This window comes from Camponotus floridanus, unplaced genomic scaffold (genome assembly GCF_003227725.1).
Source record: "Camponotus floridanus strain SB8 unplaced genomic scaffold, Cflo_v7.5 scaffold7, whole genome shotgun sequence".
NCBI classification, from domain to species: domain Eukaryota; kingdom Metazoa; phylum Arthropoda; class Insecta; order Hymenoptera; family Formicidae; genus Camponotus; species Camponotus floridanus.
Window position 1 is genome coordinate 4,120,733 of NW_020229838.1, and position 22,041 is coordinate 4,142,773.

The following is a 22,041-nucleotide window of genomic DNA, read 5'->3' on the forward strand; positions in this document are numbered from 1 at the left end:
TTTAAAAAATTAAAAAGAATTGCTGCATTGCAGATTTTGTTACCGATATAGCTCAGAACGAAACCAATTAAATAGCCTGTCATCTACTGAAAAAATTCCTCTGCGGCTTCGTAGTTCAACATTCCTGTTTTACGGAGGCGCCTCATGCGGACCACATGTGTTTGTATGGGTTCTTTGGACGCGATATAACAATGTGATATAATGCATATAAAATAAATGTAGTGTATTGTTGAAAAATAGCCAAGAGTGTATGATAGTTGTACATTAAGAATACTTGAGTATATGTACGTGTAAAAACTGTCATCTTTTATTTTAATTATTCTACATAATTGTAAATATTGGACATGCCACTTCAACGATGCTATTCACTCGTGTCAATATCACGACCAGTCGCAAATTTAATCACCCGGTTCGTTTCGAAAAGTAACGGGTTCAACCAGTGTTTGCCGAAGGAACATGATAAAAGTGGCACCAATGTTACAATTTTCGACTCGAATATTTCATCGGAATGTACAAAAGCCGATAATGAGAATTATACGTGGAAATCTAGGCATAACCTAAACGAAAACGTAAACACAACTGCGCCTCGTCATATTCAACCAACTATTACTAATTTGCCTAGTGAAGATTTTCTCGACGATCAGGATGTAACGTTACCGAATCCTCTGGACACGTGCACCGAAGATATATCGGATATTGGTCCATATCTTACTCCGACTTTTACCTTTGCAAAGTACGCCAACAAATCTCGTACGATCCAAGAGCTGGTAAAACTCGGGGTCAGTCTATACAAAATTGAATCAAAGAAGGGAATGTTGAATTATATCCTTACTCTTGACTTTGATCGCGATATAAAACCATACATAACATTTCTGCACGATTGTGGCGTACCTGCTGATTATTTGGGCGATTTTCTTACAAAGAATCCCAACATCTTGAAGGAAGACATGGACGATCTTCACACAAGAATAAGATATTTGAGAGCTCATGAATTTAACATTGATTCGATAAAGACTATAATCTGCAAAAATCCCAAGTGGTTGTTGTACAGCACAAAGGATATAGACGGCAGGCTTGGCTATTTTCAAAGTAATTTCAAACTTAGCGGTAACGAAGTAAGAATCTTGACAGTCAAGGCCTCAAATGTAATCACATATAAGATGTCACACTTAATGGAAAATACAATGACTATTAAAGAAGATATGGATTTCAATGAAAAACAAAGAAAACAATTGCTTCTTACTCTACCTAGGATATGGGTGAAAAGTATATATTAATATATATTAATATAATATAAAATCTCAGAATTTATAAGTATAAGATTTATCTGATCATTTGTTTAATTGTATTTTCAGATCGTGAAAAATTATTTGCTGTATTTCAATATGCTCACGATGAAATGCAATTGCAACATAATCTTCTTGTAAAAATGCCACACATTTTACTCTGTAGAAAAACTAGACTTCAACAAAGACACTCATTTTTGGTGGAAATGAAAAAAGCACAATACGATCCTTCTAAACCAATGTATGTTTCACCAAAAACCTTAATCAGTGGTACAGATGCAGAGTTTTGTATAAATATCGCAAAAACATCTGTCGATGTTTACAATGCATTTTTAAAAACATTTTAATTCTAGTAATGTTGTGATATAAATAAATGTTGATTTATAAGTTGCATTTACATATTCTCAATTTATTTCTATTTTTATATCACTGTTTGATTTCCTTTTATATATTTTTGTTTTTTTTTATGTACATATACAAATAATTTTATGTACATATACAGATAATTTTTTATGAATATAATATTATTTTATCGTCATCTTTTAAGTAAAAAGTAAAAAAGACAAATATTTAGCGCATTAATTATACATAATAATTATACATACTAATTTTCTTCTTTTTATATTACAAAAAGAAGAATAATAGTATCGCACAAATAACACTAAATATCGTCAAATGGTTCTGAATTTTATTTACCTAATGTTTGCGAAACTTTTAATATAAATGAGGCTCGATAACTGTACTAAATGCAGCACAATGATAATTCAGATTTTTTTTTTATAATGGAAAATGAAGCATAGTGTAAGTCTTAATAGTACTTTTTTTAACTCTATTTATTAATTATTCTCCTAAGATCGTGTTGCATCAACGATTAATGCTAATCTATTTTCAGCACCACATCTTGTTTATTTGAAAATATAAAAATTGTTCAGGTTTATTGATACCATTTTAAATGTTTATATCAATAAAAGAGAGAACAAAAGTGACAATTAACGTTGCTGTAATCAGATCCAAGTTATTAATAATATTTTCCTAACTCTATCTTCTTTTGTATCGCGCGCACCGAATGATAGAGCAACGAATCAATCAGTCCAGCTACGGTAAATACACCGCCAATAATGGCGCAAGTATTTGTCGCAAAGTGTCCGAACGATTTTGCTTTCTCCGTATACTTTACCATGAGTGGGCTCAATTCGTAGCTGAAGAATATACCTGGCATTCCGGATTCACCGGTAAATAAAGATACTTGCTTCGCATGCCGTGTTACGGAAAATTGATTTGTGAAAAGGGTCGAGCCATCCGTGCGAACATACGTCGTTGGAACGATTTTAATATAATGATAAAACATCATGGCGCCTGAAAATATAATAATGTGTCAATAATAATATTCCAAACCGATTAAAATGTTCCGATTACTCATATGTCAGCGGCAAATTGTTGTTGATACATGATCAGATGAATTGGATGAAGAATATGAATAAGAATTTATTCATAAAATTAAATTTTTAGCTCTTAGTGTCTTTCGTATAGAAATAATTAAAAAATTTTTTGAATATATTTATAAAAGTAAATTTTTCTTTTAATTGCATATATATTAAAAGTTTAAAAAAATTTGCTTCTATTTTTAATACTTTACAAAAAAATACAATTCTAGAATTTTTTATATTATTTAAAGAACAAATTTTACATGTCTATAATCTGTTGTCAGGAAATAAAATTTTCGTTTTTATATTTCGTGATTTTGCAATTTGAATATCCCGCTACGACGAGTCGACGAGTGACGTCAACGGAAATAGGTAGCAGACAGCGCAATCGTCCTTTTTATCACGAATGCATCATGGCGCTCTTCCGATATTGCAACGTGAGTGTAATGCGTTAAGAAACTTTGGCGAACTTTACAGAACTTCGTGATTAAGTTCTTAAATTTGATAGTAAGATTAAATACATTTGATTAATCGCAACAGCCTCACATAACGGACGCTTTAATTGTAAGTGTCTGCATAATCAAAAAACATTTTATAAATATATATATGTACACAATACATTTTGTTTGCAATATTTACAATTGTGTGTCCAAAAGTTCACTAAGTTATTCGTGCATCAAGATAAATTCAATCTACGTTTTCTGTTGTATTGACTTAAATGAGTTTAAATTGAAAGTAATTTCCAGAAAATTAAAAGAGAATCTCGTGAATGTTGGAATCGTAATGTTTTGCAGACCACAAAATGCCTGTAGTACCTGGAGGAGCTTATCAACAAGGACCTACTTGTTTTGATAGAATGAAATTAGGTTTTACAATTGGTTTTTGTGTGGGAATGGCTTCTGGTATGCTCTTTGGAGGATTTTCTGCTCTTAGGTATCATATCGAATAAAACATTGTATATGTAGTATTAGTTGACTCGAATGTAAGTATCCGTATAATGTTTTATTATTAGATATGGATTAAGAGGAAAAGAATTGATACACAATGTTGGCAAAGTGATGATTCAAGGTGGTGGTACATTTGGCACATTTATGGCTATTGGAACAGGAATACGATGCTAGTATAAAGAGAGTTACATTATGCAGCCTACATATAGAACCTTTTGAAGCTTATCTCCGAGTTGCAACTGTATTGTAAGAGCAGACCATTGAATTCTTAATAAAATAGGTTTACGAAGCAAAAACATACCTTCCGTGGCAATCACAGTTGTATCATCCATAGGATTTGTTTTTCCTGGGATATTGAGACCAAAGCTTAAATGTCTAATTTTATGTGTCATATTGAAATGAGTCGAAGTGTAAGGCTGAACATCGTGTACTGGAATATTGAAAAAGAAGTTTATGAAAGTTACAGTGAATGTTATAGGAAAATTTAAGTTTTGTTAGTTTACCGTGAACGTGATTCACTGAAAAACTGTCGCCTGGTGCAATGTGAAAACTCCCACCGACTCTATTCACTTCCATATAACCATAGATTTGGCAGCCTTGTGTGAAGGCATGTTTGATTTTTTCCATAGATTTGTCATCTTTACACTGTTTAATATTAGCTGGATCTGGTGGAGCCCACTTTTTGAGTTTATACGCTTCTCGTACTTCCTCACAAGTATTGCAACATCTATGAATAAAATTTTTTGATACAAATATACATTTGATAGATTATTTCCAATACATGGACAGAATTTCTTCTTTTTTTTTTTACCTCAGCGTCTCTGTGGCTGCTCCATAGCAGTCTCCACAAGATTCTGTGGAACCGATCTCCAATGCCTGTAAAAATGTCCCATCCAATAATAACTAGTTTGCAAATGGACATTCAGTTGGAAGATACCTATAAAAATCCATCGTTACCTTCTCTGCAGTTTTATTGACAGCTTTAGAATCTGTGATATCTGCAATAAAAATTTCATAATATAACATTTTATTTTATACATAATATTGAGAAAAATGTTACGTACTCGTCCTTTGTGGATCCTCTATGGGTTTTCCATTTAAATCTAACCGTCTTTTAAAAATGTTGTGTTCTATATGCAGATGCTGTTCACCAGTTGTATCCATAGCATCTATTGACAAAACTAAAATTCTACATAAGACAAAAACTATATTGCTCTTTTTTTTTCTTTTGTAATAAACATTGAGGCTATTTGTACTTACGATCACAGGATATGACAGGAACTATTATATCCAAATTGATTCTCAATTTAGAACCTCTGGATGTATCTACAAATAATTCCTCGCTCATACTTGGTGTGAGATAATAATTTATCTCTGACATGAGCAATATACCCATAATGATTGTACTAATAACTGTAACTGAAACGACATTATTTGCATTGATGTAATGTGTGTAAAGTAAATGGTTTTATCAGTCGTAGCAAAATGTATCGGTATGTGTAAGTTGCAGTTTTCATTTATCGTGAGCCAAATTTAACTTTGTTAAATATGAGAAATGCACGAAGAAAATAGAATGGCACAAATTAATTATCAACAATAAATATTCGCGGAAAAAATCTCAAACAAATTTGGAGATTATAATGGTACGTCACTTTGCACTGTAACGAGCATCATTAGATACACAATATATGAATAATAATAATATAAATATAAATATCTCCGTTTCCAATCTTCGTAGTAATTTTCGGGATTTGTTATCGCTAAGAAGGCGGAGGTTATCGATGAAAAGTCAAGTAATTAAATCCATTCGCTCCAAATCGCTCAAAACAATGAGGATTCTTTGTATTTACCGATGGCACCGCTAAAAGTTCTCACAAGAATATCCGCCTCTTCGCGCACTTTTGGATGCACGTCTAATTGCCGTAATATTTGCATTTTTCTCGATGACAGAGGAGGAAATTTGCGCGCGGCGCGATATAATAATATGCAGGAAGCACGATATCTTTACGTGACAAATCTGACCACTTTGAAACGTGGCAGATAATTGGCTGGTCGGTCGCGTGAGCTGTTTAAAATTAGGTTATGTTAGGCCGTCGTATTCATATTCATGCTAGCGGGCATTAACTTGTAGCTCTCTTTATTTCTTTCATCTGCTATATTTTTCAGATTTGCTCTAACTTGATTTTTTTCTTTTAACGAATAATTCTTTGTTATTGTAATGTTGATTAGACACGAATCTTTTACACGCACATGCAAGATTTTAACGTTTCAAGGATCTTAGAAAGTGTATAAAACAAGTTGTAACTTCTCTATTTTTTTTGTTTTAATTTTTTATACATATGAAAAAATACTATAAACTCGTTATACGACACATGTAATATTTCTCTCTCTTTCCCTCTTGCTATATTTAATACTTGTAAAGTTGTAAATTATTTTCGAATTTCTGCTAATCTCTACGCGGGGTTCGAGTCTCGGCTAAATGTGGTTCGAGTCTCGGCTAAATGTGGTTCGAGTCTCGGCTAAATGTGGTTCGAGTCTTGGCTAAATGTGGTTCGAGTCTCTGCTAATTGTAAGCAAATTCAAGTCGCTGCCAACAATAAATGGATTTAAATCTCTACTAATTGCTTGAACTTTTGCAGGATGGAGTTTTAAAATATGAAATATTTTTTATTAGAAAATTATATATATTTAATTAAATTACTCATTTTACTGTTTGCTTTGTTAAGACGATATTGCTTTAGTTGCTGATCTATCAGCAATTAAAAATTGGAGGATATATTTCACGCATAAATTAAACCTAGAATCAATCCATTTTAACATATATATATTTTTTTTTTTTTAATTTGCAACAAAGATAAAAATATATTTAGTCATTTTATACTTGATAAATTAACAGTATTCTAAGATTAATGAAAGAAAAATCAGAGATAGGAATATTGAAATAATAATCCATTTATTATGTTTCTAATTTGTAACAAATAGTTTTAATAAACTTTATTCCACATCGTGCATCACATTGCTCTTTTCGAAACAGGACAAGTGTATTGATTGTGGATTTTTAATTTGTTATGTTCGTCATGTATCTATGCAAAATTATTCAGATCTTAATAAATGAGATCTGATAAATGGATGCATCGGAAGGTATCAGTAAAGTTGAAAAAATCGAATACGTGTGTGCACATGTGACTGTCCGTCCGACATTACTTTCGAGAAAACATGTTATTAGATATGTCTGCAAAACTTTGAATGTGAATATAAAGCCGAGTCTGTCTCGACATAGTATCTTTGCGTTAACCCAATTATAGGCTTGTGTTATTAAGGCACTCTATGCCAGAAATATATATATAATATTGTTAGCGTGCACGAGCAGTAAAATAAAACAAAATCAAATGGAAACATACGAGATATGAGAAATTGTACATAAAATGAACTCGAACATGTAAATAATCATATACACGTGTTAATTAAATTAAAAATATACTAAAATTAACTGGACGGCAGTCTAATATTTTTACATCAATCGACCCGTTGTTAATATAGTCGTTGTAGAAATTGGCAGTAAAAAATGCAGCGCCTTATGATTTTCTCTCTCCATTATAAAAAAAGTATCTTATTCTTAGATATAAGATCTCCTATCTTAATTGTTTTACTTATCAAGAATTTATCAAGATTGAAATGAAGAAAATTCAGTTGCCAGCTCTTCTCAATTACAATTTAACATGTATTGTGTGTAAATTGTGTGTTAAATTTATGTGAAAATTCAAGTATTAGATTCCATGGAACGGGCCGTGTTTTAGTAAATTTATAAAAAGCTAATGCTAATTTTTATAAAAAGTAAACACTACGTTGCACTTAATTATAAACTGCAATGAGATTCTCTTGAATGCGCTTTTTAGGCGCGATAGCAATATCGCTTCATGCTGCACGAAGTAACATTTTTGTACTCTGATTATACATGCCTTGTTTTTCCTTAGTTGCGGGATAAACGGAGTTTTATTCTGAATATAAAAACGTAATGTACACCTTTTGCAGTGTAGTCTCACAGTTTTCAAATGTGACATCATCCAGTAATAAATCCTTCGTTTATTCACGCGTAAAACTGGCACACAACTCTTTCAACTCTCTATTCTGTTACATTGAATGCTGCATTCGAAAACCAATTAGTAAATCCAATTGACTGGCACCCATTGATGCTCCGTAGCTAAGGCATCCAAAGCTGCAACCACCTGCCTAAACGTATTGTCAAAATCTTCATTCACGATCACCAGATCGATGTATTTCTCGTAAGCTCTCTGTAAGGCTGCGGATTCCTCCAACGTGGATCTCAAATCATCCTCCTGTTAACGGATTAATTGGTTATTTAACTTATTTATCTTATTATGTAGAATATTATTTTTCTAAGAAAAATGATGCTTTACGTGATACAATATGTTATGCAAGAGTATCCGAAAGAAAAACTAGATGAATGCCTAGTAATGTTTAGAGTGTATTTCAAATTCTCGTTGGTATCTTTTTTTAATTTTTCTTTCAAATATATAGCATTATAGTCACTTTTTAATACAGATTAAGATAGGATACTGAGTGCAATATGAAATGCAATTTTTATGAAATCACAACTTGTTTCCTTTTAACTCCGATTGTAAAAGTTTGGAAAAGTATTTGATTACAGTAGTATAATGACACGAAATTGATTGTCACCTTTGCCAAGAGAACATGACATGTTTGTGATGAAACAGTGATTTTATTCTATGATATAGATTTTTTTCTATAAATTAAAATATGGAAAAACGTGCGATATTAATCTCTCATGACTACATACTAAAATAATCTTACAATACTCCAAATTAAAGATATTACAAGTACATGCTCTACATAGGAAAAAAAATTGAAATTGTAAGGATTGTGAGGATTGAGTATAAAATGGAGTAACATAATATATATAAACGTACGTCATGCAATACAAACCTCGTACAAAGACGCGAGGGATTCCAATGTCCTGGCTCTTCTCGAACTGTATCTGATGGAACTCTGGCGGTCGAACTAGCGAAGCCCACATTGAATTTTTACAACAAAATTTATTAACTAAACTGATAGTTTTGAAAAAAAATAAAACTAAATACAAATAAATAAGTTTTCGCATATATGAATTGCTAGCGTCGCATAATAAATATCGACAGAAGGAGCTCTAAAGCGAGCGTAGAAGAATTTAACAGACGCAGGGAAGACAATTTTACAGAATGTAGGCAAGTTAAGAGAATTATACCGTTAGATTCCGACTGCTGGCACCGGTCGACCTTCCAAGATCATATAAAGACTTCAACTGCTCCATTCCGGGCGCCGCGATGAATATAACATAAGGCATGAACTCGGTACTGTTATGGAGGATCTTGAGCGCGGCTGGGCTGCAATCCAATACGCACATCTTGCCGGCTCTTATCAGTTCCCGCACAGAATCCAATTTCGTACCATACAAATGTCCACCGTGTTCACCATGCTCCAAGAATCTGTGCTCCCTGATGTCAGTCTCCATTGACTCGCGATCGGTAAACCAATAGCTTTTGCCGTCCTCCTCGAGAACTCTAGGTGGTCTCGATGTGTCTTGAAAGAAAGATCGTTTGTCAAATATGATAATTGGATCCACTTTATTCGTATTTAATGAAACGCATTAATTAATTGTATGTTTCTTACAGGGTACGATAGTGCCAAATTTCTCAGGATCGCTATTGATCAACCTATTTTTCAGAGTTCGTCGACCTACGCCGCGTGGCCCGACCAGGGCTAAGGTCTTGCGTCGAAATGGCGGCATTCGGGCGACTTCTTCGTACAAAAGCAGCTCGGCAGCATCGAACTCGCCGTTCGATTTAGATTGATACATCTTCCTTTTTTTCTTCTTGGATATCCTGGTGCCGCAAATACTGATCTTGTGAACAAAGTCGGCCTCGGGCGGCACGAAGGCTTTTCTGCGCTCTTCCAATTCCAACGAAGGTATCAGTCCGGGCGATCCGAGACTTTCGCCCTCCACTCTTCGCGCCTGCCACCAATTCGGATCAGCTTGGTCGACAATTTGGAGGATATCGCCTTTTTGGAAAGGTAAGCCAATTTCTCTACAAGGTAGAAGCGTGTCCTCCGATGGATCGTAATCGAAAAGAGCTCTCATGTAGCACTAATAAATCAAACAAAATATGGTAAGTTATAATTTTCGTTGCTCTGCGATTATGATACGCGACATTATTCGCTACACATGAGTAAGCACCGTGAAGAAGAACAAAAACGTAGCAGTTATCGGGAGCATCGAAGTGAAAAAAATAACTTGGATTTACCGTGGATTTGAGAAGTCGATTCGCATCAGTAGCGATACCTGGAGCCAGTTTCAGAGATAGATTCTCTTTGGCTTCCTGAATCGCTTGCTGGAGTTCTTCCGGACTTCGAACTGTTTTGCCATTGACCTCGAGTATTACTTCACCTATCCTCAGAAGCTCTTGACGAGCCGCCGTGCTGCCGCCAAGAATTCTGGCAATAATCATATTCCCAGATTCATCGACTTGTACTGTCAGACCCTAAAAAAACACATATAATACATAAAATAAATGTCTTATTTTCGTTCGGTCGATTCAATAAAATGTCCTTTACTTGCAGTATTTTAATCGCGTAATGATTAACAAATCATTCAATGTTAAAAATTATAAATATATTTTGATGTGTTAAAATATTTTGAAGAAGCATGTAATATTAGAAAATCGCTAAAACACTGGTAATCGTATTCGCCTCAGGAAATAAATATTCGTATTTATTTATGAACTGCGAATGGTACTTCTGCCTTTAAACAAATCTGGCAGTTAAGTTCGAGAACTCTGGCGATTTTCACACGATAAACTTCCAGTATTATCTTAGATACACCCAAGTTTAATTTTACGTATAATCTAACAAACATTTTTCTTCCTCGAGTATTTATAATTAAAATATTTATGAAAAATATCAAGAAAAATTTCTTTAAGTAGATATCTTGTGGATATTAAAATTAACGACAATAGATTATCTTTTCTCAAATAGTGAAATAAATGATTTGTATTTGCTTTTTAACGCAAAATTCTTTATGCCTCTAAGGTAGACTTACCAAAGGCTCGTCTGGTTGTCTCCTAAGACCAACCACCCTGATAGGCATCGCTTCCTTCTTGTTCGTTGGCATTGCCACTAAGGGAGAAATCGCTTTAGAAGACGCTTCCTTGCGTTCCACAACTGCGTCGTGCGTCTCCAAGAGCGCTCTTAGATGCGAATTGCCGAGAAGATTCACCAGTTCCTTAGCATATGAGTTTCTGGAGGTTTGGAAGGCGTGACACACTTCGTCAACGATGTCACAAACGGACGAGCATACCGGTTCCACGGGCACCGGCGGGTCTTCCAGACGCTCCTGGACCTAAACCACACAAAAATTTCAAGTCAAAATCCTTCAAGTCAAAACTGGTTTCTCTCATGGTCCTTAGAGATATAGATATTCTTTCACAATTTTGTCTCCTACATGCTAGCGCATCTTATATAACTTTTATCTGGATTAATGTTTTATTTTTCATATATATTATATTAATATTATATACAATATATTTTTCTCTATTTGATTAATATTTACATTATTTTGCATGATATATTTATCGATTCTGTTTTCTTTATTTTGCATTAAAGCACACATATAAAAGATATCAATATTATATATTAATTTCCGATATTGTTTACAAAAAATATGCAATATCTTTTTCTATTATTACATTTTATTTATTGATGTAGCTGCGTAACCTTAATTCCTGCCAATCATAAAAGTCAGGGAAGAGAACAGGTTTCTGTTAAATTTATCATGTGAGATAGCATGCAAAGCGTTGGCTGTCTCTTTTTTTGTTCATCAAAGAAAGAAAAGCAAATGGAGAAAGTACATGTTGTTGAATCAACAAATTACTTGTGTATATTACGGTTCTTGTAACAATATTTATTAAATCTTACTCTGATATCTATGACCTACTTAGAAAGAGAGAAACTTAAGCAAATTAGCTCTGAAAAAATAAATATTGTTTAATGTACAGCCTATCAAATAATTACATGTACATTTATACACATACACAGTTTCAAAATTCGAAAAGAAATCTGGCCGTTAATAATCAGATTGTTAATAATCAGAGTAAATATGCGATGGTGATGATGCCGACAACTTTTAATTGGATTAGAGTTAATCTAATTGACACATAAGTCATCATATTTATTATATGCTTGCTTGGAATGGTGTAGAGTTGAACAATGAATGAGTAATTCGAAAAGTAGGTCAATCATAAATCATTCGTTTCATATCGTTATCATATGTTAGAGAGAGTTCTGAATATCCACATAATATTGAAATTTTTAATGTATGAATATAATTTATTGTTTCGCACGATCGCTTTTTTTAAATACAGAATAATCTAACAAGTATAAAATATTCACGGACGAAAAATTAAAAACATTATTTAATTGTAGGCCTGCGAGTCTCTTTTCGGTCATTTTGTAAATAACACAGGCATATAATATAGTCGAATAAATAAATAAATAAATAAATATATAGAAATAAATAAATAAATATATAGAATATTATCAGAAGTCGATGATTCACTGTCAAATTATTTCTTTCCTCAATCTCGTCATTACAATAGATCATTACATTGGCTTCATCAATTATCGTAATGAAAGTGAATTTCTCATCACGTACTCGACTGTGTGTTACGAAATTGGTAGATTTCTCAATGATTACCAATCGGCCAAAAATAACGGTTGTATGTTTCTTGAAAACTTTTCGACGCCACGCTTTCAATTTGTTTATTCTACGCGCACATGTGCTTTAAACATCGAACGTGATTTGTTAAAAAAATCAGCGTTTATAACATATTATTATTTACCAAGATGTACTTTGTTACGGATTAATGTAATAATATTTTCTCTCGATAGAATTGAATTTGTATTGATTTCCAATTTCATTAAAATATGATATTTATAAAACTGTGCTAGAGGCGCATTTACTATAGTCATATATCTGATTCTTTATGGACTATAAAGAGTTCGAGCATTTATTTATCCACTTTGCCACAGAAATTGCGTATCCTTTCAGATAAATTGCTCGTTTCTTTGAAAGAACTGAACGTTGATTTGCTGTAATCTTTTAATGAACGAGAAGCCATATTTCTCTTGAGAATAATAATCATGCCACATTTTGCATTGGAATTGCGATTAAAAACGCATGTTTCCTTGATTTTCTTTTGAATATTATCAAACGAATAGATTCGTCACTTGCTTTATCAAAAAGATATTGTATATTGTTGATCTTTTTCTATCATTTACCCTTGTCTATCCTGGCAATTGGCAGAGTTGTTAAGTTTTATAGCAATCCTATCAATTTCACTATCATATTGCACATCTGAATCTTTAGTGATTGACTAATATAAATCATTTCACAGTGTTTATCGCAATTTTGTAAATAATTATGTTCTGCTTAAGATTCATAAAGCTGAATAAAGAACAGCGTTTTGTCCACTTTAGATATCTTTCCATAGACATTTTTTCTGCATTCGTCAGACACGACGCTCACCTGGAGAAAGACCTATGTGACCTGTGCGATGCTCCGAGAAGACTGATGGAGACTAAAGCGCGGTCGTGTCGATGTCCTCGCGATGGTATCGATCGGCCAGAGTCAGACACACAAAGGGAAATTAGATTTAGCTACTGGACGGCAAGAGAGGCATATATCACGCAGACGAGGAAAATATTCGGGTTCAGTATGTCGCGACACTTCCTGCGTAGGTAAGCAACGTCAGAAAACTGCCGCGCCTATACTGACGTCGGCTACCTCCCTCCGCACAGGCAGCCTGTTCAGGCGACTCGCCTGCTGCCGTTCTGGAGAACAGGTGGGGGTCCTTCCTCTCCTGGCATGCAACACTCACTCCAGGAACGTAGTTGCTTGTCTGGAGGCCACTATTCCAAGGTCATCGTTTGAATAAGATTGGTCGAACTAGTGAAAGTGGTCCTCGAAATAGCCTTCGATTAATTCCTTAAAATTGCATCTTCCTTGGTGAATCTTGAATTAGTAGAAAATTATTGAGAAAAGTCTCATTTGTCACAATTTTTTGATTTTAAATCTCACATGTCCTTAAAATTAAGAAACTCAAACTGAAATTTTATGTAAAATTAATCGAAGAATAACAATAGATTAGGAGTATATTGATCTGTTAATTTGCAATGTATGTCCAGTATTATAATTTTTCTGCTGATACATCATAAAATAAATGATGAATTTTTTTTTCTATCCTTCATTTTCAACAATCATGCAAAATGCATATAAAATATTTGCATATCTATTGCTTTCAATTGAGAACGTTAGCGACAGTGAGATATTTGATTTCCATCTTTACGAGTACTTTGTAATTCTATGATTGGAAGAATAGCTGCAATCAAGACGAAAGAATTGAATACATTGTTCCATTTCCGGTACAATCATTATAGTCACGTTTACAGTCCTGTCACCCACATACATACAAATTTACACACATGTTGTATGTTCCTCCCACTCTTCTTCTCGTACGATCACAAAGCCGACTCCCCGACTGAAATGATGTCGTCTTGTATGACTTACGAAAACACGTATGTAAGCTTCGTATACTACTGTGACACGTTCGCATGGATTTCTGCGAGCAAGCGATGACTCTTCGGAGGCACCTATGACCCGTCCAATTGAGGGGTTTCTACGAGGTCGCAGTCAATTATCCGACATTAAGAGAAAGAGAGTAAGTTTTACAATTAGTCAATTGATGAAGATCTTAAATCTTTATTCTCTTTTTCGCGCCTCTTAATTTTATTTGTAAATTATAACATTTCTTCATGTATGTGAGAAACATGATGGAATAATCTCTGACTCATTCAGGCGTAATTGTGTGTTATCAACATTCTTATAAATATTTTTAATTTCTTTCTCCCTCGTCGGTTTTGGTTTTTTATGACACCTTCTTCCTAGTTTTTAAACAATTAATTATCCAGATGTTGATTACATTTCTTTTTACCATCTAGAAATTCTTTCCAACTTGATTTTCGAAAGATGTAGACATTCTATCATGCTCGTCAGCAGTTTCCATTGTTGGCTCAATCCAGCTAAAAACGAGAAGCGTGAGCCGATTCTTTAATGATTTCTTGGCACCGCTTTCTACCTGAAGTCCCATGTTTTATTTGCGTGTCAGGTAAATTGTCGGAATGTGGGCTCGGACAACGGAAAATGCACATGCATACAATTGTGTAATCAATGGAGAGAAGAAAAAACTTTGATATAAAATTTTGCTAGAAAGAGAGAAAGAGATAATAAAAATCAGAAAAGAATTTTTATACGTTACATTTAATACAGAAAAAAATCACATCGCGTTATAACGACCGATTCTCACCGATAATAAATTTCATCGACGAGGTATTCTTCGCGGTAGAGAAGTATGTCGCGACCGAAATAGCGTGGGTGTCGCGGACCCGGTGTTTCAAGCGTGATGCAAGCACGTGAGAGAAGGCACGTAAAGCGAAGAAAAATAACACGCGTGTTATCAAATTCTTTTTTGTAAGTGACAAACGAGTTTATTTTCTATCCTGCCGCGTCTTTCTCACTCGACCAGATTCCAGTGAGGTGATATTACTCACTCTTCTAAGTTAATTACACACACGTATCGCTCGGCTACGCGCGCAATTAGGCAACATACAAGCAAATCGAGAGTGGCATGTAGAAGGTATTTTCAAATGCTTTACGAAAGACCCTCAGAATTATTCGATGTAGCATTCAATCCAAGGAAAATATTCTAAAGATGCTTAACACTGCACAAGCTCGAAGCAATCTGAAATATTTAATATAATCAATTATATTTTGTATATTAGATTAATTCAATTTTATATCGTAATAAAAATATTCTTCAGATGCAATAAATACATATATTAGTCATAAGCAATAAATACATATATTAGTCATAGTTCAATCATGTATTACATTATTATTTCATGTTGTGTGTGTGTGTGTGAGAGAGAGAGTGTGTGTATGTACAATAAATATAGGTACGTGAAAAATGCAGTTGATTTATAATTAATTATTGCCTCGCTCTTTGGTTCGTGCACGCTATACAAACTAGATTTAGAATTGCATTAGGAATTTAAAAAAATGTATAGAAAATAGCACATTAAAATTTTCTGGTTTAATCAAGCCAACATGTTTTAGTTATGTAATCGCGTTCACCGATTTAGATCAGCGTTTTATTGATGAGACGAACATCAAAGAAACAAGCCATCGGTTCAACGACATGGAGTATTTAGAGAGCTTGCTAGAACACTTGCGCAAATGTTTTAATTTTTCATTTAATGATGCAATGAATTAGAAAGATATCGCGGCAGGGTGACGGAGAAAGAAATAAAGAGAGAGAGAGAGAGAGAGAGAGAGAGAAAGAGAAGATCGCTCATAAATCTATGTGTTCCTCGTAAATTTTCGCGAAGTAAAGACTATTTAATGAGCATGGACGTGTATATGGAAGCTTTGCGTAGCGTATAAAACGAAATTATATCCATTCATGCGTTTACGATTTGCTAGTTAGAGCAAGGAAAATTGCCATCATTTTCCATTGAGAATTTTCATTTCCTTCGACAGCGATAAATATGTAAGGCAATTGAAGACTTAAAAAAATAAATCTTTTTGCATCCATAATTCAATTTTACACATTCCTTTCTTGGAAATAATATCCAAATTAATACAGAAAAAAATTCATATGAAAAAATTCATATGTTTCTGACAAAATTTTTCATATAATAACGTCATGCCGATATGCATAAAAAATTTAATTTGGCAAGCTAATAAAGCTCGGAGATACTCTCGCATTGTAGGTGGTTCTTCGTCTACTTTCTTTTAGAGATAAGATGCGCACTCACCTTTACAAGGGACGTGACGACCGGACTGTCGAGGAGACCCTTCAGGAACAGCAGGTCTGTGTCGTCGGCGACTTTACCCAGTTCCTCAATATTGTCACGTACGTGCATGAAAGCAGCTGGAACAGTAACGGCGCACTTGTTCATAATCAGCTGCGGATTCACGGGCCAGGAGCAGGAGCAGCGCATCGCCGCATGCGGCATACGACCGCAACGGTAGTAACGGTTGAGAGAGAGAAAGAGAGAAAGAGAGACTAGTAAAGGGTGGCGCAAGGAAGAAGCGGGGGATGCCAATGGGGTCGCAGCGATGCGAGAGTGAACCCGGGCGTGGCCATCTTTCGGCCTGATCAATATTTGGGTCAGCTACAGGTGGCCGACGCATCAATGATCGCAAGATCTCTTTCAATTCTCAACTTGAAGTGCTATTAAAATTTCCTTTTTGCATCTCTTTCTACGATTGTTTATTCTCTTCTTCTCGTATTAATTAAAAGTTTGTTAAAAGATGAAATAAAAATATAAATTGAAAATAAACTAAAAGGAAAAGCAGTAATTAAAATAAATACGTGCAAATAATTCAAAAGAAAATATATGAGAAATATGTAAAATTGGCTGTTCGATCAGGATTTTACTGTGATACCAGTCTCTCTTATTTATAAGTAAAAAATTTTACAATTTAAAATTTCTCTACACAAGATCCTTCCTTTTAGTTTATAATCTTATTACAAATTAAAAGGAAGGATCTTGTGTAGAGAAATTTTAAATTGCAAAATTTTTTACTTATAAATAAGAGAGACTGGTATCACAGTAAAATCCTGATCGAACAGCCAATTTTAGATATTTCTCATATATTTTCTTTTGAATTATTTGCACGTATTTATTTTAATTACTGATCGAAAGTACAACAAGCTCGAAGATAAAGTGTAAAGCTGTTAAATAACACATCCAAGTGCATTTCAATTAACGTCACTTTTCGCGACTTCAAGTAGTACGATGCTTTTCCAAGGTCTTTTAGATATTATTATCGCGTTCTACCTAAGTGATATTATATCTGTATCTAATGTACATGCGATTCGATTATATCTAGTGCATATAATTACGATATTTCTTGTAATATTTATCATGATATTATTAATTTATTTAAATATCCTACATACATACTTACAAACATACATATATACATATATAATTTATCATTTATAATTTATAATTTACGATTAAAGAAAAAGAATAAAGTAGAAATATATTTGGGAAATATATTCCTTGATTTTCCATTTTGTGAGAGAAAGAGAGTGAAAATACAGTGAGAGAATGAAAATACAGCTTTTAAATTTAAATGATTTGGTTTGTACGAATTATTGATCGATTACGTTTCAACACATACTTGAAACCTGAGTCCTCGATAAAAAGTCACTTGACTATGTAATAATAACCTATGCCGAGTATGCATGAATGATAAATGTATGCCATTACAAGGCATTGAAGCATGGATCGGAACATGAGAAGTACAATGTGTACGGAATGCTGCCGGTTTTCACGCTTTTATAAATATATATTTTTTACAAATATTTTTCAGCATTAGCTAGATTAAATTTTATTTAAAAAATGTGATGACATGTAAAATATACGTTTCTCTATCGAAAACATGTTCGTATATGTTCGTTTATTATATTAATATATATTATATAATATATATTAATATATATTATATATTATGTATATATTATATAATAATATAATAATTTATGTTTATAAAAATAATGCAATCGTATATAGTATAAATATACAAAGATATCAAAAATAGAAATGTTATAATTAAAATATATATTACAACTATTACAAATTTGATATTACCTTATTGCATTGTTTTCGGTCATCAATAATATTATCGATTCATCGTATTAATACATTGCTATTATTATCAATTTGATTAGCTCTGAATGCAGTCTTGAAATGCATTGTTATCGCAATGCATTCATGAATTTTACACACGAGCAAACAGGAAACGCGACAGTTGAAAGTTGTCAACTGAAAGGTGTGTGTGTGTGTGTGTGTGTAATCGTTACGCTATATAATTAATATTAAAACTAGAGAAAAACAAACGAGGGAAATTAAAAATATGCGACTGGCGATAATATTTGCATTCATTCCCACCGGATGTTCGAAGAAATACGTTTCGCTATCGAAAACACGTATTCGTATGTGTGTGTAGAATAACAAAATATTTCTCTTTAATCTCGGAGAAGCGTGAATATTTCTATCAGAGGGAGAAATTATTTCTATTATAATATAAAACGTTTTACAGATTATTCGCGAGATGCCACATAACAATATTTTGTCCTGCAATAATGGAAATTTTACCGTTATCGATTTGATGGATAATCGCGCCATTCATCGCATCCATGCTAGCCAACAATCGCTGATCTTCCAATTTTTCTTTTTTTCCAAAGAAAACCATGATGACAACATTCAGCTTCGTGTGGGCAGAATAGAAAATTATATCTAGATAACTTTTCCGATTTTTATGAAACTTAGTTTTTTGCAAGTTTAATATAAAAGTTTACTTTTTCATATTCACACACATATTGTTTTGCATATTTCTTTTGTTCCATTCTTTTTTATTATACTTTTATAAAGTTATCATTATTTTAAATTTAAAATATTATTTTACATTTTTTAATATTTCCAAGACGGAAAACACACATATATACACTTTCTTCTTGAAATTTAGAAGAATTAAAGAATCTTGCATTATCGTTAATAAGCCTGTTGTCACAATTTGATCATTGGCATAATAATTACAGCATTAATTCACCAATGCAATATTTTCGTCGTTGCACTTCTTGCTATCACTTTGCGGTGAATGGAAACACTGTCTTACACCTGCCAGGGCCCGAGAGACTTGGTCCAAGTAAGGGGATTGCGAGCGGCACAATGCCAAGATAGTGGGGCAACTAAGACGAACCCGACTACGCTCGTTGACACGATTTCAACGTCACATAATTCATGCTACTTGTTGAAATTTTTCTCTCGGATAATCATTATTATATCTCGCGTAGTCATTGTTTGGAAAAATTACTAATTCATTTTGAAATAAAAATAACAAGACACAATAAAAAATTGCGAAACTGTGATAAAAAAGACCTGTGATAAAAAACTGTAATGAAAAAGTAATAATAATGAATGAAAGACAAGCGCGAGAGATCGGAAGACCAAAGATTCGTAAGCGGCGTTGGCTGCCGACTGCCTTCAGAAATTCAAAGCTAGCTTTTACGAAGAGTCGGATGTTGTATCCAGAAACAAACCAGCTGGTAGGCCTATGGAGGGGGCATATAGCATGTAGAACGAGAAAGAAGAGAAGAAAAATAAAAGGAATGAATCGGTGCGCCATGTTCCACGTGTTCAGACGATTTCGCGGAAGTTTCGTTTTTTTATTATTTTTTAAGTGTACATTTAATATCTCTTTACATTGTTTCCTCTATTTAATTATCTAGAAAATTTTCTTTACATGTATTAGAAACTAAAATTTTTTGAGGAGAAAAGAAATGGAATTCTATTAATTATATCAACATTTTAAAATTACAGAGGAAAATCAATATAGTAATTCCTGAAGCGATAAAGGAAAAAATGATTGATTCTGGTGAAAAGGTCAAGAAAACGTGATGACAAGATAATTGACGCAAGCTAGAGAAGAAAGAGAAAAGAGGAAGAAATTGAGAAATATATAAAATCAATAAAAGTCTAGCATCTAACGCCGACAATTATCGGAAGTATTTCAATCGTATTGACCTAACGAGGCTTTTCCGCTACAAACAGGAAGAAAATCGTAAGCAATCAGTGTTCGCTTTTCTCGTTCAAGGTTGCAGACCGAGCGTCATCGATCGCTCGAGGTTTCCGTCTTCTAGAGAACATGTGCGTAACAATCGATCGAATCGCACAAACTTTGAACAGCATGCTGACAGATTTGGACTTCGACATTCAAATCCATTTCAAACAATTTCAATATACGCAGCTGATATATTTTCAGTATTTTACATTTCTTCTCTTTCGTTGAATTTCGTTAAATATAATTTTAATCAGATTAAACCAGATTTAATCAGATTACTTCAATTATTTATAATTGATGAAAAGCAGTTTTGACTTTCCAAAAGTGTTTCATAAGAAAAGAGGACCTCAAACAAGATTTCATGCAAATCTTACAAATTAGCGTTCAGCGATAAATGTAACACGATTGTATGACATATTAGGCAACGTATCAATGTAAATTTAAGGATAAATTTAATTTAAAAAAACGAAAAAAGAACATGTAGAGATGTCTTAATTGAATAATCTTACCTGAAGTGGAGTTGAGGTTCTTTCTTTGAATGATCGACGAAAGAGCGGAGCAACCACAAACGTCGTCGATGACGCTTCCCTTTGATTTATTCCTCATCATTTCGGTTGACTTTCTGAGATAATTCCGAGCGACATTACGTCTATCCTGACCGATCACTCAGGTCTTTCACTTGGGATCCGGTCATTACGAAAATTCGCCGTAAATTCTTCGATTCCATGGGGTTGTCATGCTCGCTCCTCCGTCCAAGATTCCACGTGCGTAAGTCGTTGGCTTTTCTTGGTGGATCGATGCTTTCGGGCGATGATCGCTATCGCGGCTATTGAGCGATGAAAATAAACCGCTGTTCGGCGGATCAAGATCTATTTATAGATCGAAACGACTTCGGCGCCAAGTAGTTTTTACGCGAATGCGAAAACGATATCGCCGGGATCGCAGGACGCTCATGAGTCGCACGAACCAACCGCGACCGGTACTTATAGTCGGTGCAAAGGGGGTGGTCTTTGTGCACTCTATCTATCTCTCTTTCTTCCTCTCTTTCTCTCCGGGGCAATTCTTCGACTCGTGGCAACGCGACTGTTACACGTTATATCCCCCTCGATCGATAGTAAACGCGCCCATGAAAGGGTCGGAGATATTTTTCGCGGGACTGCATGAAGGAGAATTAACGCAAGGAAATTCAAAAAAAGTTTGAAATAGCACACTTCCTTTCGTTATTATCTTATTGCCGTCCTCCAAATTTATAAAATGTTATTTTCATTATATAATGTTCGATGTTCTTTGAATCGAAATATAAGAGAATGGTAATCTTGTTAAATTGACATATATTCTTTATATTATTGCTCCTCTTTTTATTTATCTTAGATTACTCCTTTTTTTAAGATATCGTTCTGACTCTACAAGTGGTGTATTTAATTAGTTTCATTCTCCTTTTACTTAAAAAATGTCACAAAAATTAAATTATATTCAAGTTGAAAAATTTTATATAAGATTTGTGGATACGTGTAATGTTTCTCTACACACATTATTTTAACGTAATAAATGTGATAATAAAGAATAATGCTATTATGATATAAAAGATATTGGAATCTTTTTTGTAAACTTGTCATTAT

The 22,041-nt window shown here is 33.6% G+C and overlaps 4 protein-coding genes across 10 annotated transcripts; 2 read left to right on the forward strand and 2 right to left on the reverse strand.

The window, feature by feature from the left end:
- Positions 1-72: 72 nt before the first annotated feature.
- LOC105251682 (transcription termination factor 3, mitochondrial) lies at positions 73-1,672 on the forward strand. The gene is made up of 2 exons (XM_011258644.3): positions 73-1,266; positions 1,356-1,672. The coding sequence occupies exons 1-2, from the start codon at positions 345-347 to the stop codon at positions 1,631-1,633; spliced, it is 1,200 nt and encodes a 399-aa protein (XP_011256946.1). The 5' UTR covers positions 73-344; the 3' UTR covers positions 1,634-1,672.
- A 240-nt stretch (positions 1,673-1,912) lies between these two features.
- On the reverse strand, positions 1,913-5,973 carry LOC105251681 (endoplasmic reticulum-Golgi intermediate compartment protein 3). Of its 2 annotated transcripts, none has more exons than XM_011258643.3 (8): positions 5,508-5,973; positions 4,918-5,076; positions 4,722-4,826; positions 4,615-4,655; positions 4,469-4,533; positions 4,161-4,384; positions 3,959-4,087; positions 1,913-2,642 (listed from the first exon to the last, which is right to left on the reverse strand). In XM_011258643.3, the coding sequence occupies exons 1-8, from the start codon at positions 5,590-5,592 to the stop codon at positions 2,305-2,307; spliced, it is 1,146 nt and encodes a 381-aa protein (XP_011256945.1). In that variant the 5' UTR covers positions 5,593-5,973; the 3' UTR covers positions 1,913-2,304. The 2 variants fall into 2 exon arrangements, with proteins under 2 accessions (XP_011256945.1, XP_011256944.1); XM_011258642.3 differs by having other exon boundaries at positions 1,914-2,642; positions 4,722-4,838.
- On the forward strand, positions 3,082-4,330 carry LOC105251680 (reactive oxygen species modulator 1). 4 transcript variants are annotated; one of them, XR_003123545.1, is made up of 4 exons: positions 3,102-3,147; positions 3,505-3,643; positions 3,723-3,903; positions 3,992-4,330. XR_003123545.1 is itself a non-coding variant. In XM_011258640.3 (3 exons), the coding sequence occupies exons 2-3, from the start codon at positions 3,513-3,515 to the stop codon at positions 3,829-3,831; spliced, it is 240 nt and encodes a 79-aa protein (XP_011256942.1). In that variant the 5' UTR covers positions 3,082-3,274; positions 3,505-3,512; the 3' UTR covers positions 3,832-4,330. The 4 variants fall into 4 exon arrangements, 3 of the variants coding, with proteins under 3 accessions (XP_011256942.1, XP_025269502.1, XP_025269500.1); XM_011258640.3 differs by having other exon boundaries at positions 3,082-3,274; positions 3,723-4,330; XM_025413717.1 differs by having other exon boundaries at positions 3,093-3,274; positions 3,457-3,643; positions 3,723-4,330.
- Positions 5,974-7,722: 1,749 nt separating the features above from the next.
- On the reverse strand, positions 7,723-21,378 carry LOC105251679 (MAGUK p55 subfamily member 2). 3 transcript variants are annotated; one of them, XM_011258636.3, is made up of 8 exons: positions 20,932-21,378; positions 16,603-16,718; positions 10,772-11,071; positions 9,978-10,214; positions 9,346-9,820; positions 8,921-9,255; positions 8,623-8,697; positions 7,723-7,994 (listed from the first exon to the last, which is right to left on the reverse strand). In XM_011258636.3, exons 1-8 carry the CDS (start codon positions 21,029-21,031, stop codon positions 7,818-7,820), a joined length of 1,815 nt encoding a protein of 604 aa, XP_011256938.1. In that variant the 5' UTR covers positions 21,032-21,378; the 3' UTR covers positions 7,723-7,817. The 3 variants fall into 3 exon arrangements, with proteins under 3 accessions (XP_011256938.1, XP_011256939.1, XP_025269442.1); XM_011258637.3 differs by lacking the exon at positions 20,932-21,378 and adding an exon at positions 18,958-19,126; XM_025413657.1 differs by lacking the exons at positions 16,603-16,718; positions 20,932-21,378 and adding an exon at positions 13,256-13,542.
- Positions 21,379-22,041: the final 663 nt, after the last annotated feature.

What these genes read in the sequence shown, in the direction of transcription:
- LOC105251682 (XM_011258644.3), top strand. Translation starts at nt 345, where the DNA reads ATGCCACTTCAACGATGCTATTCACTCGTGTCAATATCACGACCAGTC. An exon ending in ACCTAGGATATGGGTGAAAA is followed by an intron (nt 1,267 to 1,355) that starts GTATATATTAAT and finishes TTGTATTTTCAG; the next exon opens with ATCGTGAAAAATTATTTGCT.
- LOC105251679 (XM_011258636.3), bottom strand. Translation starts at nt 21,031, where the DNA reads ATGATGAGGAATAAATCAAAGGGAAGCGTCATCGACGACGTTTGTGGT. An exon ending in TCGTCACGTCCCTTGTAAAG is followed by an intron (nt 11,072 to 16,602) that starts GTGAGTGCGCAT and finishes TGTGTGGTTTAG; the next exon opens with GTCCAGGAGCGTCTGGAAGA. An exon ending in ATTTGGCACTATCGTACCCT is followed by an intron (nt 9,256 to 9,345) that starts GTAAGAAACATA and finishes CTTTCTTTCAAG; the next exon opens with ACACATCGAGACCACCTAGA.
- LOC105251680 (XM_025413715.1), top strand. Translation starts at nt 3,117, where the DNA reads ATGCATCATGGCGCTCTTCCGATATTGCAAC. An exon ending in CGCTCTTCCGATATTGCAAC is followed by an intron (nt 3,148 to 3,504) that starts GTGAGTGTAATG and finishes AATGTTTTGCAG; the next exon opens with ACCACAAAATGCCTGTAGTA. An exon ending in GGAGGATTTTCTGCTCTTAG is followed by an intron (nt 3,644 to 3,722) that starts GTATCATATCGA and finishes TTTTATTATTAG; the next exon opens with ATATGGATTAAGAGGAAAAG.
- LOC105251681 (XM_011258642.3), bottom strand. Translation starts at nt 5,592, where the DNA reads ATGCAAATATTACGGCAATTAGACGTGCATCCAAAAGTGCGCGAAGAG. An exon ending in GCAGCCACAGAGACGCTGAG is followed by an intron (nt 4,385 to 4,468) that starts GTAAAAAAAAAA and finishes TTTTATTCATAG; the next exon opens with ATGTTGCAATACTTGTGAGG. An exon ending in TTCAGTGAATCACGTTCACG is followed by an intron (nt 4,088 to 4,160) that starts GTAAACTAACAA and finishes TCAATATTCCAG; the next exon opens with TACACGATGTTCAGCCTTAC.